This window comes from Leuciscus leuciscus (assembly GCF_965113295.1).
Source record: "Leuciscus leuciscus genome assembly, chromosome: 4".
NCBI classification, from domain to species: Eukaryota; Metazoa; Chordata; class Actinopteri; order Cypriniformes; family Leuciscidae; genus Leuciscus; species Leuciscus leuciscus.
Window position 1 is genome coordinate 289,756 of NC_138728.1, and position 17,500 is coordinate 307,255.

Consider the following 17,500-nt stretch of genomic DNA (forward strand, 5'->3'; position numbering starts at 1 on the left):
GTGTTTGCGCAGGTGTGTGAGTGTGTGAGTGAGTGTGTGTGTGTGTCTGCGCAGGTGTGTGAGTGAGTGTGTGTGTGTGTGTGTCTGAGCAGGTGTGTGTGTGTGTGTGTGTGTGTGTGTGTGTCTGCGCAGGTGTGTGAGTGTGTGAGTGAGTGTGTGTGTGTGTCTGCGCAGGTGTGTGAGTGTGTGCAGGAGTGTGCAGGTGTGTGAGTGTGTGTGTGTGTCTGCGCAGGTGTGTGAGTGTGTGCAGGAGTGTGCAGGTGTGTGAGTGTGTGTGTGTGTCTGCGCAGGTGTGTGAGTGTGTGCAGGAGTGTGCAGGTGTGTGAGTGTGTGTGTGTGTGTCTGTGCAGGTGTGTGAGTGTGTGCAGGAGTGTGTGTGTGTGTGTCTGCGCAGGTGTGTGAGTGCGTGCGAGCGTGTGAGTGTGAGTGTGTGCGTCCAGCCCCGGCTTTCTGAGCGGCTCGCTGCTAGGTGTGTGTGTGTGTGTCTGAGCAGGTGTGTGAGTGTGTGTGTGTGTGTGTGTGTGTGTGTGTCTGCGCAGGTGTGTGAGTGTGTGCAGGTGTGTGTGTGTGTGTGTCTGCGCAGGTGTGTGAGTGTGTGCAGGAGTGTGCAGGTGTGTGAGTGTGTGTGTGTGTCTGCGCAGGTGTGTGAGTGTGTGCAGGAGTGTGCAGGTGTGTGAGTGTGTGTGTGTGTGTGTCTGCGCAGGTGTGTGAGTGTGTGCAGGAGTGTGCAGGTGTGTGTGTGTGAGTGTGTGCAGCTGCTCACATGTGTTCCTCTCTCTCTCTCTCTCTCTCTCTCAGGCATGTCTCGGGGGAAGTCTGTCATCGGCTCGCTGAGCATCATGGGAGGCAGCAGTGGGCCGCCGTACGACCGCGCTCATGTGACCGGAGCCTCGTCCAGCAGCTCCTCCAGCACCAAGGGCCCGTTCTTCCCTCCGGTCAGTGTCCTAGTGTTGCTTTCACTTCAGGCTCTTAAGAAGTCTCAGGAGTGGTTGATCATGATGTCACTTTTCTAACTTTAGTTAGTGTGTAATGTTGCGTTTGATCATAAACAACATCTGCAAAGTTACAGCGCTCAAAGTTCAAAACAAAGGGAGAGATTTACTTTTACAGAAATCGCTTTTTAAGAACTACAACAAACGGCTGGTAGGAACTACAATGAGCTTCACAGGTTGATGACATCACTAACCCTAACATTTACATAAACCCCGCCCCCGGGAACGCGATTTATAGATTATCAAGACAGAATATGCTAATCAATGACTAGAAGATAGTTAGCTCCACATCAGATACATAAATTCATCAACTAACCATTCAGAAATGTCCTGTTGCTTCTACATGTTTCACTTCTTCTTGAGTCTCTCAATCTTTGTCTTGTGATGGTTGTGGTTTGCTATTGGCTGATATCATGTGAGTGACAGGTTATAGCCCCGCCCACATCATCAGAGAAGAGAAGAGATGCTGCAAGAGGAACTTATTCTGATTCAAGTTCAAGATTAATAAATACCGTAACAAATGCGTTGCTCATTGTTGAACATAATACAATAATACATAATACAATGTATACCTGATGGGACTTTAAGTCTTAATCATCATTTCGGAGTAAGTCATGTTTATATTTCAGTGTAAACTCGTATCAGAAAGGAAAGGTTAGCTCATTGCCTTTCTTTAAACATTATAAGTTGCTCTGAAACAATCCGTATCGTATAAACGCTATAGAAATAATCAACATTATTATCATATTAGCAAAATCAAATGTCACTAGACCTCTAATTCAGATGTATTGATATATTCATTGCTATTAAAGTTGGTTAATGTACTATTAAATGTCTTGTACCTTTTTTTATTTATATTTACTAACAATATAACATTTATTACAATATTATTGCTAACAATAATCTGAGGTTCTGATGTGTGTGTGCAGATGCTGAACCCTCCCCCGTCTCCGGCCACCGTGAGGTCTCAGTACACCATGGAGTTGGGTTACTCGTCCAACAGCCCGTCGACACACCGCTCGTACAGGTGACGCCGCGCAACACAGATGATGAGGTGTTACGGTGTTCAGCGCTTGACTGTGTGTGTGTGTGTGTGTGTTTGTGTTCTGCAGCTACAGGCCGTACAGTTACCGTCACTTCGCCCCGCCGACGACGCCGTGCAGCACAGACGTGTGTGACAGCGACTACACGCCGGGCCGCCGGGCTCCGCCCACATCCGCGGCTGCTAAGGGCTACGCTAGCGACGTGAACTACGACTCGGAGCCGCTGCCGCCGCCGCCCACGCCGCGCAGCCAGTACCTGTCGGCGGAGGAGAACTGCGAGAGCTGCCCACCCTCGCCCTACACCGACCGCAGCTACTCACACCACCTGTACCCGCCCCCGCCCTCGCCCTGCACAGACTCGTCCTGAGCCCCGCCCCCCTGAGCACAGGCCCCGCCCCGCCCTCGCCCTGCAGACTCGTCCTGAACCCCGCCCCCTGAGCCACAGGCCCCGCCCCCTGTACACGTCCCCACCCTCGCCCTGCACAGACTCGTCCTGAGCCCCGCCCCCTGAGCACAGGCCCCACCCCCTTTACCCGTCCCCACCCTTGCCCTGCACAGACTCATTCTGATCCCCAGACCCCGCCCCCTGAGCACAGGCACCACCCCCTCAGACCCCGCCCACACCACCTGTACCTGCCCTCACCCTGAATGGACTCGTCCTCGCCCCGCCCCCATCACAGTGTAAATATCCGTCTGGAGACTTCGAGACGAGACTCTGTCTTCTGATGCGTCGGGGGTCTGGCGGCTCCCTGTACATTTTTTAAAAGAAAAGAAAACATATTTATATATTTTCTATACAGTGTTTATTGGTTACGCCATAGAGCTTTGTATTAAAAGAAATTTGTACATTTTTTTTTTTTTAAAGAGAAAGATTTATTAAATCCACACAGACGTGATGCGTTGCCTTAATCCTGGAGTTCTGAATCAAACGCTCACCCAATGCCAAATACACGAGGCGAAGCGCAGCGCCCCCTGCAGGCCTGGAGCAGCACCACACTGTGATCCGACTCGCTATCACAACATGGTACTCGTATTTTTCTACTATTTTTCTACTGATGTGCCCTCATCTGCACGTGACGAAGGCGGAACGGGAACTGAAGCGGGAGCCGAATCTTCCCGCGGCCTTCGTTCCTTCGCTCGCGTCACGACTTCTCGTGCCTGAGCGTTTTTTAGAATCATTTTTCACTTTTTTAAATCTCAGTGCCCACAAAAGCTCAATTATTTTTGTACCACATACTGTGTAGATACTGTATTTATAAGCTATAGAGAACCCCGTCATCATGTCCTTGCAGTGCTGCTGTTGTCCTGTCTCCTCAGATGATCTGTGATGTGTGTGTGTGTGTGCTGAAGTCTGTCGGTGTCGTCTCTGTGTGTGTGTGGCACGTCTGCAGGAGCTTCTATGAAGAAGGGAAACTCACCAGCACAGATACTCCACATCAGTCTTCATCGTTCGCTGGTGCGACTCATGTTTCATCCGATAGCAGCTTCGGTACAATCATGAATGTGTGTCAAACAGCTGTTCCAAATCTCAATCCTGTTCTGCAAGGGCTTCTGGGTAACGCCACGTTTTTAGTTCCTTTATGATTCTGCTCACACCAGCATTTCCGTTTTCTTAACTGCACTTTACAGGAGCGGTTCAGTTTGTTCGTGTCTCAGTCGTGGGTTTTAGTTGAACTTTCGCCACTGAACCCTTTATGTTTCTGTGGAAAGCGTCACGGGTCAGACGTCGTTGCTGGAATTGTGGGAAAAATGTCTAAAGCACTTTTGAAGGAGTGAGCAGGATTGATTCACCACAGAATCTCGTCATTATTCATGTTTTATTTTGATTCTTTGCGAGGATGTGTTCAAAGGTGACCAACATTTGGTTTCTCATCAGTCATGAAATTTCCACTATCTCGAGTTTTTGTACATTGTACATGCTTTACTTGTAAAACATTGTATAAAAACAGATGTGTACAGTTCATTCAGTCACGACTATAAGCTGTTGTAACAAATGAAATGATCTTTTTTTAATAAAACTGAGTGAACTTTTACATTTAAAATTCTGAAGTTCCACATTTGTCCACGTGGTGGCGCAGCTGCTTCACATGTACAGTTCAATCCATAGATGTATAATGTAGATGCCACATTCGTCCACTCCAGACGTCATGTTAACGCGTTTGCCATCTTGAAAAGGTCAACGCCTCAGATGCTGACCTCACTCAGTAAAAATTTGTGAGTTTTTTAAGATGCCACAACATTGTGCAGCCTCTGGTTGTAAAAACCGCAGAGATCTAAATTCCAGAAGAAACAGGAAAACCATTCACAGGTGGGAATGAGTTGGTTTGTGTTTTTATGTGTATATTAACTCAATATTACAGGCTTTTAAATTACTGTTTTAGTTAATGCCTTCATTTTGTATTAAATCCTATGAAAATCATTTGCTCAAGTCTATTGCAGATATAGATATTCATACTTGTGGTATAACTATGGTTGAAGACGCATAGTCAACTTGTTCTCAAGTGTACATGGGCTGGCTTTGACCGTTCCAACATGGTGGACGACTTATGCCGCTAATGAGGCATCTATGTATATATATATATCTATGTTACGAAGAGCCACCAATGAGGCTTCTATGTATCTTAGAATATCTTAGGCTGCATTCCAGTCCACTTTTAGACACGCACTTGCGAACTTCCCTAAGCACTTCCCCTCGGGGGAATCCCTGCCGCCATTTTGAAGTGCGTTCCACTTCGTGGACGAGGGAAGTTTATATGGACAGACCCTCGATTTTGACCGAGGGAGCGAGTCTACTTAATATGTACACTTCAGGCCCCTATATGTCCCACAATGCAGTACGATTGTGACGTCACCACAAATCTCGTCTAATCTCCACCACAACAAACAACTCTATGATATATTAATTATATACTTTTTTTTTATTTTAAACAACCCAAATACACCTATATACATTTGGATGCTGAATTAAACAAATTATTAAAGGGAAATTTTTTTTTATAATAAATCAACTCCAAAGTTGATTCCAAGTGATCAAGGGCTTAAGGACGTTCCAATTCAGCCCATTGCAGTTTCCGCCAGTAGTGGGCACTCGTGCAACGTAAGCAATGACGTACATCCGAGTGAACGAGACGGAGGGAAGTTAGCGAATGAAGGGCATGACAATTTTGGACTGGAACGCAGCATTGGGTTTGAAACCGCCGCTAATGAGGCATCTATGTATCTATGTCTTAGTTGGAAACAGCCGCTAATGAGGCATCTATGTATCTATATCGTAGTTGGAAACAGCCGCTAATGAGGTATCTATGTATCTATAGCTTACATGGAAACAGCCGCTAATGAGGTATCTATGTATCTATATCTTACATGGAAACAGCCGCTAATGAGGTATCTATGTATCTATATCTTACATGGAAACAGCCGCTAATGAGGTATCTATGTATCTATATCTTACATGGAAACAGCCGATAATGAGGCATGTATGTTTCTATATCTTAGTTGGAAACAGCCGCTAATGAGGCATGTATGTTTCTATATCTTAGTTGGAAACAGCCGCTAATGAGGCATGTATGTTTCTATATCTTAGTTGGAAACAGCCGCTAATGTGGTATCTATGTATCTATATCTTACATGGAAACAGCCGATAATGAGGCATGTATGTTTCTATATCTTAGTTGGAAACAGCCGCTAATGAGGTATCTATGTATCTATATCTTACATGGAAACAGCCGCTAATGAGGTATCTATGTATCTATATCTTACATGGAAACAGCCGATAATGAGGCATGTATGTTTCTATATCTTAGTTGGAAACAGCCGCTAATGAGGCATGTATGTTTCTATATCTTAGTTGGAAACAGCCGCTAATGTGGTATCTATGTATCTATATCTTACATGGAAACAGCCGATAATGAGGCATGTATGTTTCTATATCTTAGTTGGAAACAGCCGCTAATGAGGTATCTATGTATCTATATCTTACATGGAAACAGCCGATAATGAGGCATGTATGTTTCTATATCTTAGTTGGAAACAGCCGCTAATGAGGTATCTATGTATCTATATCTTACATGGAAACAGCCGATAATGAGGCATGTATGTTTCTATATCTTAGTTGGAAACAGCCGCTAATGAGGTATCTATGTATCTATATCTTAGTTGGAAACAGCCGCTAATGAGGTATCTATGTATCTATATCTTACATGGAAACAGCCGATAATGAGGCATGTATGTTTCTATATCTTAGTTGGAAACAGCCGCTAATGAGTTATCTATGTATCTATATCTTACATGGAAACAGCCGATAATGAGGCATGTATGTTTCTATATCTTAGTTGGAAACAGCCGCTAATGAGGTATCTATGTATCTATATCTTACATGGAAACAGCCGATAATGAGGCATGTATGTTTCTATATCTTAGTTGGAAACAGCCGCTAATGAGGTATCTATGTATCTATATCTTAGTTGGAAACAGCCGCTAATGAGGTATCTATGTATCTATATCTTAGTTGGAAACAGCCGCTAATGAGTTATCTATGTATCTATATCTTACATGGAAACAGCCGATAATGAGGCATGTATGTTTCTATATCTTACATGGAAACAGCCGCTAATGAGGTATCTATGTATATATATCTTACATGGAAACAGCCGATAATGAGGCATGTATGTTTCTATATCTTAGTTGGAAACACCCGCTAATGAGGTATCTATGTATATATATCTTACATGGAAACAGCCGATAATGAGGCATGTATGTTTCTATATCTTAGTTGGAAACACCCGCTAATGAGGTATCTATGTATATATATCTTACATGGAAACAGCCGATAATGAGGCATGTATGTTTCTATATCTTAGTTGGAAACACCCGCTAATGAGGTATCTATGTATATATATCTTACATGGAAACAGCCGATAATGAGGCATGTATGTTTCTATATCTTACATGGAAACAGCCGCTAATGAGGTATCTATGTATATATATCTTACATGGAAACAGCCGATAATGAGGCATGTATGTTTCTATATCTTAGTTGGAAACAGCCGCTAATGAGGTATCTATGTATCTATATCTTAGTTGGAAACAGCCGCTAATGAGTTATCTATGTATCTATATCTTACATGGAAACAGCCGCTAATGAGGCATGTATGTTTCTATATCTTACATGGAAACAGCCGCTAATGAGGCATGTATGTTTCTATATCTTAGTTGGAAACAGCCGCTAATGTGGCATCTATGTATCTATATCTTACATGGAAACAGCCGATAATGAGGCATGTATGTTTCTATATCTTACATGGAAACAGCCGCTAATGAGGCATGTATGTTTCTATATCTTAGTTGGAAACAGCCGCTAATGTGGCATCTATGTATCTATATCTTACATGGAAACAGCCGATAATGAGGCATGTATGTTTCTATATCTTACATGGAAACAGCCGATAATGAGGCATGTATGTTTCTATATCTTACATGGAAACAGCCGCTAATGAGGCATGTATGTTTCTATATCTTAGTTGGAAACAGCCGCTAATGTGGCATCTATGTATCTATATCTTACATGGAAACAGCCGATAAAGAGGCATGTATGTTTCTATATCTTAGTTGGAAACAGCCGCTAATGAGGTATCTATGTATCTATATCTTACATGGAAACAGCCGATAATGAGGCATGTATGTTTCTATATCTTAGTTGGAAACAGCCGCTAATGAGGCATGTATGTTTCTATATCTTAGTTGGAAACAGCCGCTAATGTGGCATCTATGTATCTATATCTTACATGGAAACAGCCGATAAAGAGGCATCTATGTTTCTATATCTTAGTTGGAAACAGCCGCTAATGAGGTATCTATGTATCTATATCTTACATGGAAACAGCCGATAATGAGGCATGTATGTTTATATATCTTAGTTGGAAACACCCGCTAATGTGGCATCTATGTATCTATATCTTAGTTGGAAACAGCCGCTAATGAGTTATCTATGTATCTATATCTTAGTTGGAAACAGCCGCTAATGAGTTATCTATGTATCTATATCTTACATGGAAACAGCCGATAATGAGGCATGTATGTTTCTATATCTTAGTTGGAAACAGCCGCTAATGTGGCATCTATGTATCTATATCTTACATGGAAACAGCCGATAATGAGGCATGTATGTTTCTATATCTTAGTTGGAAACAGCCGCTAATGTGGCATCTATGTATCTATATCTTACATGGAAACAGCCGATAAAGAGGCATCTATGTTTCTATATCTTAGTTGGAAACAGCCGCTAATGAGGTATCTATGTATCTATATCTTACATGGAAACAGCCGATAATGAGGCATGTATGTTTATATATCTTAGTTGGAAACACCCGCTAATGTGGCATCTATGTATCTATATCTTAGTTGGAAACAGCCGCTAATGTGGCATCTATGTATCTATATCTTAGTTGGAAACAGCCGCTAATGAGTTATCTATGTATCTATATCTTACATGGAAACAGCCGATAATGAGGCATGTATGTTTCTATATCTTAGTTGGAAACAGCCGCTAATGTGGCATCTATGTATCTATATCTTACATGGAAACAGCCGATAATGAGGCATGTATGTTTCTATATCTTAGTTGGAAACACCCGCTAATGTGGCATCTATGTATCTATATCTTAGTTGGAAACAGCCGCTAATGAGTTATCTATGTATCTATATCTTACATGGAAACAGCCGATAATGAGGCATGTATGTTTCTATATCTTAGTTGGAAACAGCCGCTAATGTGGCATCTATGTATCTATATCTTAGTTGGAAACAGCCGCTAATGAGTTATCTATGTATCTATATCTTAGTTGGAAACAGCCGCTAATGAGGTATCTATGTATCTATATCTTAGTTGGAAACAGCCGCTAATGAGGTATCTATGTATCTATATCTTAGTTGGAAACAGCCGCTAATGAGTTATCTATGTATCTATATCTTACATGGAAACAGCCGATAATGAGGCATGTATGTTTCTATATCTTACATGGAAACAGCCGCTAATGAGGCATGTATGTTTCTATATCTTACATGGAAACAGCCGCTAATGAGTTATCTATGTATCTATATCTTAGTTGGAAACAGCCGCTAATGAGGTATCTATGTATCTATATCTTACATGGAAACAGCCGATAATGAGGCATGTATGTTTCTATATCTTACATGGAAACAGCCGCTAATGAGGCATGTATGTTTCTATATCTTACATGGAAACAGCCGCTAATGAGTTATCTATGTATCTATATCTTAGTTGGAAACAGCCGCTAATGAGGTATCTATGTATCTATATCTTAGTTGGAAACAGCCGCTAATGAGGTATCTATGTATCTATATCTTAGTTGGAAACAGCCGCTAATGAGGTATCTATGTATCTATATCTTACATGGAAACAGCCGCTAATGAGGCATCTATGTATATATATCTTAGTTGGAAACAGCCGCTAATGAGGTATCTATGTATCTATATCTTACATGGAAACAGCCGCTAATGAGGCATCTATGTATATATATCATAGTTGGAAACAGCCGCTAATGAGGCATCTATGTATCTATATCGTAGTTGGAAACAGCCGCTAATGAGGTATCTATGTATATATATCGTAGTTGGAAACAGCCGCTAATGAGGCATCTATCTAGCTTTTTCACAGTGACTATAATAATCTCTCTGTGTTTTTTTGATTGACAGCAGCTCATTTGCATTGCTGAGGATAACGGTTGTGACGTCACCGTGTAAACGAGCTTCTGTTGCTAGGCGACAGTCACTCTGGAGAAAAAAACGTTAAATAAATAATGTTCCTCTGTCTTAAGAACATAATTAAAGACGTACGTTCGGTCAGTAACACTGAAAGTGAATTAGAACTGAATATAATTAACTTCATTGCCACAATGACGTCAGTGTAAATCGACTGCTCATACTTTTAGCCCTTCAATCTGATTGGTTGAACGACGTTCATCAGTCATGTGATCCCCTGCGAACCAATCACAGCCGTGATGTTCAGGTACAGAGCTACTGCACTATTTATACAGTTAAATTACGTTTTTATCGTTGATCATTGTATTATTCAGTGTGTGTTATAATGTATGGCACCCCATTCACAGTTTTATGTGGCAATTATAAAGTTTCTGTTCTGGTTAGACAGTCAAACATGTTCAAGTACCACGTGTGTTTTATTTCAGCAATCAATAAACAGATCAATAATTGCTCCTTCACAAACACACCGAATCATTGTTTCATACAAATAATGGCTGATCTGCCTCAAGAATGATTATATCATCAGTCGTTTGACTCTATTGTAAAAAATAAACATTGATCACTGTAGATTTGAGGTCCGTCGATGATTAACGAGTCATTATCGCATGATTCAGAGAGTCGAGATTCAGTCGCTGCTTATGATTCACTTTCCCAGCTTCAAGAAACTCTGATTCTGTCCTTCCCTTCATAACCACCGAGTCCAGATCAGATGTAGATCAGTGGAGATCGCTCCAGGTCTGAACACAGCTGACAGGAGCAGGTCTGAGAACGGTTAGCTAACGTTACCATGAAGTCCAACGTTATGACAGTCCTCAGAGCGTTCAAACACACAGTTTTTATGCAGTTTTATACATTATTAAGTCCAGATGACTTTGCACAAGCGTTCCCTGTTCGCTGGGAATAAATTAGTTCGTATGGCATTCGGTCAGCTGATCCTCTGACCTCTGACCCTTTAACAAGGTAAACCTGCAACACACACCTACACAAGGCTGATCTCAGGTCAGTATTACCCATGATTCCAGTCTCAGGAGTCTGTGGAGGAAACACCAGCACTGAGTCACACTAAAGCACCAGTGGAAAAGAAAGCAATGCAGACCTAAGAGTTTCTCAGGATGATGATGATGAAGAGTTTCTCAGGATGATGAAGAGGAGTTTCTCATGAGGAAGGTCTGGAGGGTTTGGATGATCTTCTGTGACTGACGGACGGTGAGAAACACTGAGACTGTTGATGATGATGATGAAGATGATGAAGATCTGTGTGTGTGATTCTCCACAGATTCAGAACTTCCTGAGATCATGATCCACACAGAGACACACTGCAGACGAGACGCCGCTCAGTGTCAGATCCAGAACTCCAGAGTCAGGGTTATTGCACTCGATCATCAGCTGTAGATCCAGTCTTCATATCTATAATTCACCTGATGATTTACAGAATATTATATTCTTACGAACATGGAAATGTATTTTTCTGGCTGATTTATGGAGTGATGAAGAGGAATCCGCACATTAAGAACCTTTAACTCGTTACAGAGTTTACAGCTTAATGCCTCATTTGCATATTCAAACAACATTTCAGAAAACGTGTAATTTGGAAGTGATGCAACATTCTTAAAAATAAAGGTTTTTAAAAGAAGTTCTTAAAAGAATTATTATATTAATAAGTGCAAAGAACATTTTAATAATCTAAAGAAGCGTTTGTGCGATGGACAGATGTTTAAGGCTCTATAATCATCCAAGCCAATCAAGAACCTTCATTTATAAGAGTAAATCTAGTTGTTAAAGATCATATTGTGCTTTTCCTCGTCTTCATCTCTTCAGTGAGTGATCATGAAGAAGCTCCAGCTCTTCTCTACATCAGAGTCAGTGTTCCTTAACTCCTGAAACGCCTCCACTGTAGTCTTGAGTTTCTCCCGGGAACACGTCTCAATATCCCTCATTATAATAATTAATGCGCAGAATAAAGGGGCGGGGCCTTGTTGAGTTAGTAGTGTGTTAAACTGGCGGTTATGGTAAGGGGCGGGACATTCCAACACACTTGAAGCGCTCGACCAATCACAACACACTTCTCCAGCCGACCAATCAGAGCACAGTGTGCTTTTCAGAAGGAGGGGCTTCATAGAGACAGGAAGTAAACAGAGCGTTACTGACAGACTGGGAAGAGAGGAGCCGCAACAATGGAGAATATGAGGAAAATAATCATCATTCAAGTTCTAGTAGAGCCTGAAAACAACATCAAGACTGTAAAAGAGTGTAATCTTTAAGTTGTTTACCCTAGTTGGCTGTATTGTCTTGCCTTTGGATTGTTGAGGTACTGGATATCCAGCGTTCAAATGAGAGAAGCAAACGCCAAACGAAGCAAGCGTCCATGTGTTGGCACCATAGACTGTATGAAACAGTGGGTGTAGTGTGTGTGACGTCACCCGTAGTGTTTCTGAAGAGCGTTTCTGAAGCCTAAAGTGGGCGGAGCCGGCCGTCGCCATCTTGGCAGCGTCACTCCTGGATAAACGAAAATGTGCCGCGAGGCGTATTAGCTGAGGTGACGTGACGCTAACGCTAGCAGACAAACGGCTAGCAGTGACATCAGCGGCAATCCACCTGTCACTCAAGTGGCCACGCCCTTAATTATGCAGAACTTTAAGGCTTAATATAATTTAAACGGATGAGTTATAAAAACATTCACCCGCCTCACAGTCGTCATGAAGAGCAACATCAGCTTTATAGACCAAAACCACTTTTTGCGTTAGACTGTAAACATGTTTATTCTGCTGTAAAGTTGAGCGTTTTAACATGCGAGTCTATGGGACTGAGTCTCTCCTGCAGCCGGCCTCTAGTGGCCAGTGGATGAACTGCAGGTTAAGTCTCTTCAGTGTTGAGAGAGAGAGAAGGCTTCCGCTAGGCTGACACTGAGTGACTTCAGTCCTCAGGAAACCTGTATGATCTCCATGCTGCCGGAGAAGCTGGCCTGTGTGCCGGTCGTTCCCAGTTCTTCTCCGGGTCGAGTCTCGGACCCGCCGTCTCCGAACTCCATCTGGCAGCTCCTGCGCTTCAGCTGCTTCTCGAAGCTGCTCTCCTCGTGCCAGCTCCTCCGGGAGTCCCGGGAGTCTCGGGATTCTCCTGACCGCCCGCGTCTCCTGACCGGCTCCCGACCCAGAGCCGAGCCGGAGCAGAACCGGGCCGAGTCCGAGAGGAACCAGCCGCCGAGCACCAGGTCCGAGTGCCATCCCTTCAGCAGAGCGGAGTGTGTCGGGGCTGACGGGGATTCATCCATGCTCTCGCTGCGCTGGAGCTGCACACACACACTCCCGTCCCGCGGCACACACACACTCCCGTCCAGCGGCACACACACACTCCCGTCCAGCGGCACACACACACTCCTGCCTGGACTCTGCTCCGGGGTGTTTTGTTCTGAAAGCTCCTGCACCGGAGAGAACTGGCAGGGAAGAGCTGCTCCAGACTCGCTGTAGGTCGTGATGTCGAGGGAGAAGGAGCGTTTGGGGCGACTGCTCTCCTTCAGGTCCTCTCCCAGCGTTAGACCGCAGAGCGCTCGGGTCAGCAGATGCTCCTCAGAGACGCCGGGCTCCTCCGACACACACTTCTGCTCGTCACACACACCCGTTCTCGGTCTGACTCTCTCGCTCCTCAGCTTCTTCTCGAAGTCCAGCAACTGACCCAGGAAGTTGAAGTTTGGGGAGATGGTCGGTCGTTTCTCCTTCACGAACCTGTGAGAGGCGAGATCACACGTCACAGAGAGTTGAATACATCATAGAGGCCCGTTCATAACCCTTCATGAGCACAAATAGACTTCCGGTTGGGCCTCGGAGAGATGTAGGCGTGTCTAACTGAGCTCTCCCACATGAACCTTAAAATTCATCAACAAGACACTTTTTTCGCTTTTTGAAGCCATACAGATACAGTGTGCACTGGTAAAATGTGAGAATTTTTGTTTTTATTCTGTTAATCGAGTTGAGCCGCTTATAAATATGCCGGACCTGAGGAAGGCTGCTAAAGCTAGCGAACCAGCAGAAAGCACGAGCTCGGGGCAGTCAGCTATATTGCAAGCAATAAATTCATTAAGAAACGAACTGCTGGCGAAAATGGATGAGAAAGCAGAGATGCAAAATGAAGAAATACGCAAGCAAATCAGTGGTTTGAGAGACGAGCTGAAGGGTGCAATCGATCAGGCTAACATCAAAGCTAACGCGCTAGAGGAGCGCACCGCAGGCTTGGAAACTGCAGCTAACACTCACTCGGATGCTATCGCTAATCTGGAGCAGCAGGCGGCTCAACTGGAAAAAGAGGTGGTGAGTTTGGCGGCAAAGGCTGAGGATTTGGAAGCGAGATCACGGACATGTAATTTACGCATCTTTGGGGTTAAAGAAGGACGAGAGGCAGGCGTTTCAGCGAGCACCGTCGTTGCAAAACTTTTACAAAAAGTGATGGGCCTGGACGAACCGCCCGTTATTGATAGAGCTCACCGTACTCTGAAAATGGCGACACTATCAGAGTGTTCCCTGATTACACGCAGAATGTGGCGCGACGGAGAGTGGCTTTCGGGCAGGTGAGACCGTTATTACGGCAATGCGAGAGAGTAAAATACGGGCTGTTGTATCCTGCAAAACTGAGGATTACGACTCGGGACGGCCAGCAGAAGAGCTTTACTGACCCAGAGAAGGCGGTTACCTTCGTCAGGGGACTTATGAGTGATTAATATGGGAGTTTGTTCGGCTACGTACCTCGGTATATTTGGTGGGAGTATTGCAGTGAACCAATTGTTGTCAGGGATCAATATTGCTGCAGTGTAATGCCATGGGACACTGGATCAGTTCAGTGACACTGGACAGTGGGTGTACTGATGGCTAGTTGCATATGCGGACTGAGGCGTTATTTTATTTAAATTTTTTCCATGTTTCATTCAGAACTGTCTTGTAATATATGTAGGAAACAAGTATGGATAATTTGACTGTTTTAAAGTAGGCCTATTATTATTATATATCTATTCATTTAATTATTTATTTTCTATTTTTCTTTATATACAATAATTCATATATATGTCTGCTTGGTTTTTCATGTTTCACTTAGAATCGTTTTCTAACATATGCAGAAATCAAAGTACTGATAACTTGATTTATTTATTTTTCTTCTTTCTTCTTTCTTCCATGTACACAGGGATATTGAGTAATGGTTCTAATTAGTCTTGTTAATGTTATAGATGTTCAGCTAAATGGTTATTATAAGGTTTGTGTGGGGCCTCAGCTCCACTCGGTAAGTTTTATTTTCTTCTTTCTATGAAACTTCATAGTGGCTTGGGAGGTTGGGGGGGGTGCAGTCTCTCATTCGGGGAGGGGAGGGACCAGCAGGTTTGGGGAGGGACCAGCAGGTTTGGGGATGGACCAGCAGGTTTGGGGATGGACCAGCAGGTTTGGGGAGGGACCAGCAGGTTTGGGGAGGGACCAGCAGGTTTGGGGAGGGACCAGCAGGTTTGGGGAGGGACCAGCAGGTTTGGGGAGGGACCAGCAGGTTTGGGGAGGGACCAGCAGGTTTGGGGAGGGACCAGCAGGTTTGGGGAGGGACCAGCAGGTTTGGGGAGGGACCAGCAGGTTTGGGGATGGACCAGCAGGTTTGGGGAGGGACCAGCAGGTTTGGGGATGGACCAGCAGGTTTGGGGAGGGACCAGCAGGTTTGGGGAGGGACCAGCAGGTTTGGGGAGGGACCAGCAGGTTTGGGGAGGGACCAGCAGGTTTGGGGAGGGACCAGCAGGTTTGGGGAGGGACCAGCAGGTTTGGGGAGGGACCAGCAGGGGTCTGTGTTGTTAATGGGTGATTTAAAAGTTTTCTTTTTACTTTGCACAGTCTGCTTTTTTTCTGTCTTTGTGCTTTTGTTCCTTTCCCCTTTACCTTTCTTTCTCTTTCTCAGAGTTGGAGATGAGTTTTCACAATAGCAGTGAGTTGGACTTTATCAGCCATGGGTTCGGCAGATGGAATGAATAGACCTGCGACTAAGTTTGTGAGCTGGAACGTCAGGGGACTCAATCATCCTGTAAAGCGAAGTAAGGTGTTTTCACATTTAAACAAATTGAAAGCAGAGATAATTTTCCTACAGGAAACACACCTTCGCACAACAGACATTCCTAAATTAAAGAGAGGATGCGTATCACAGGTCTACCACTCTGAATTAAATTCTAAATTTCAGGGTACAGCCATCCTGATTGGCAAAAATGTACAATTTATACAAACCAGTGTTATTAGTGATAAATGCGGGCGTTATGTGATTGTCCAGGGCAGACTTTATAACGTGCCGGTGGTCCTAGTTAGTGTGTATGCTCCAAATTGGGATAACCCAGACTTTTTTAAAGAACTGTTTGGCCGTATACCAGAGCTGGGCACACATCATCTGATTCTGGGAGGAGACTTTAATACGGTTCTTAAACCTTCTCTAGACCGTTCCAAAGTATTTACAGCCCCTCCTTCCCCCTCTAAATCTGCAACTATTATAAATGCTTTTTGCGGTTCTAGTGGTGTAGTAGATCCATGGAGATTTAAAAATCCTACGTTAAAGGAGTTTTCCTTCTTCTCCGCTGTTCATCAAACATACTCAAGAATAGATTTCTTTTTGCTGGATCAAAAAATGCTTTCATCAATTAAGTCTTGCAGTAATGAAAGCATTGTTATCTCTGACCACTATGGAGCTTTGGCTCCAGGTTAGAAGGCAAATTCAATGTAACTGGCGATTTAATACATCTCTGTTGTCTGATGAAACATTTGTAGACTTTATTTCAACACAGATTGATTTCTTTATTGAAACTAACCAGCTGCCAGACACCGATATTTTAATACTTTGGGAAACTCTTAAAGCATATATTAGGGGTCAAATAGTAGAATACACTGCTCGTCTTAATAGAAGCAGGTCTAGACGCTACAATGAGTTGATCAATCTAATCCACGATGTTGACCAGCAACACTCCTCGGCCCCTACAGCTGACCTCCGCAAAAAAAGAATAGCATTACAAACTGAATTTGATCTTCTTGCCTCTACGGAAGCAGGAGAGAAATTTCTGAAATCTAGACAAAACTTTTACGAACATGGAGAGTGGGCAAGTAGGTTACTCTCTCACCAGCTGCGTCAATATTCTGCTGCCAATTATTATTACAAAAATACAAACTGTGGATGGAGAAGTTAAGCTTGACCCCAAAGACATTTAACCCTTCATAACACTTCATAACACTTCATAACCCTTCATAACACTTCATAACACTTCATAACCCTTCATAACACTTCATAGCCCTTCATAACACTTCATAACACTTCATAGCCCTTCATAACACTTCATAACCCTTCATAACACTTCATAGCCCTTCATAGCCCTTCATAACACTTCATAACCCTTCATAACACTTCATAACCGTTCGTAACACTTCGTAACCGTTCGTAACCGTTCGTAACCGTTCGTAACCCTTCGTAACCCTTCGTAACCCTGCGGTTTATTATAAACACTGCAGTTTGTCGTCTTTCGCTTTAAATGGAGGATTCTGATTGGCTGTCAGTGTTATCGTTATAGTTGTGGTTAGTGCTGTGAAACGATGTTTACATTATATATGTGTGTGTACTGTCTATAATTATTTTGTATATATAAATCCACACACATGCATGTATATATTAAAGACATTTATCTGCATGGATATACTGTGT

General features: G+C 43.4%; 2 protein-coding genes and 1 long non-coding RNA gene across 4 annotated transcripts in view; 2 read left to right on the forward strand and 1 right to left on the reverse strand.

Moving 5' to 3' along the window:
• Nucleotides 1-4,277, forward strand: part of lrp6 (low density lipoprotein receptor-related protein 6) — a 39,659-nt gene extending 35,382 nt beyond the window's left edge. The window contains 3 exon segments of the mRNA XM_082166983.1: nt 799-935; nt 1,922-2,019; nt 2,105-4,277. Coding sequence (XP_082023109.1) covers nt 799-935; nt 1,922-2,019; nt 2,105-2,402 — 533 coding nt within the window. The 3' untranslated portion in view covers nt 2,403-4,277.
• Nucleotides 4,278-9,550: 5,273 nt separating this feature from the next.
• LOC309496844 lies at nt 9,551-16,795 on the forward strand. Its single transcript, XR_014205263.1, has 2 exons — nt 9,551-10,061; nt 15,736-16,795. It is a non-coding gene; the product is annotated as an uncharacterized lncRNA (long non-coding RNA).
• Nucleotides 10,212-17,500, reverse strand: part of dusp16 (dual specificity phosphatase 16) — a 25,060-nt gene continuing 17,771 nt past the window's right edge. Inside the window, exons 7-8 of one of the 2 annotated variants that reach the window (XR_014205255.1) lie at nt 12,085-13,533; nt 10,212-11,925 (exon numbers count right to left, since the gene is read on the reverse strand). Coding sequence is in view for 1 of the 2 variants with exons in the window: in XM_082166965.1 (XP_082023091.1) it covers nt 12,735-13,533 (799 nt within the window). In the remaining variant the exon portion in view is untranslated. Of the gene's footprint in view, nt 13,534-17,500 lie in introns of both variants that reach the window. The other variant, XM_082166965.1, reaches the window with a different exon arrangement.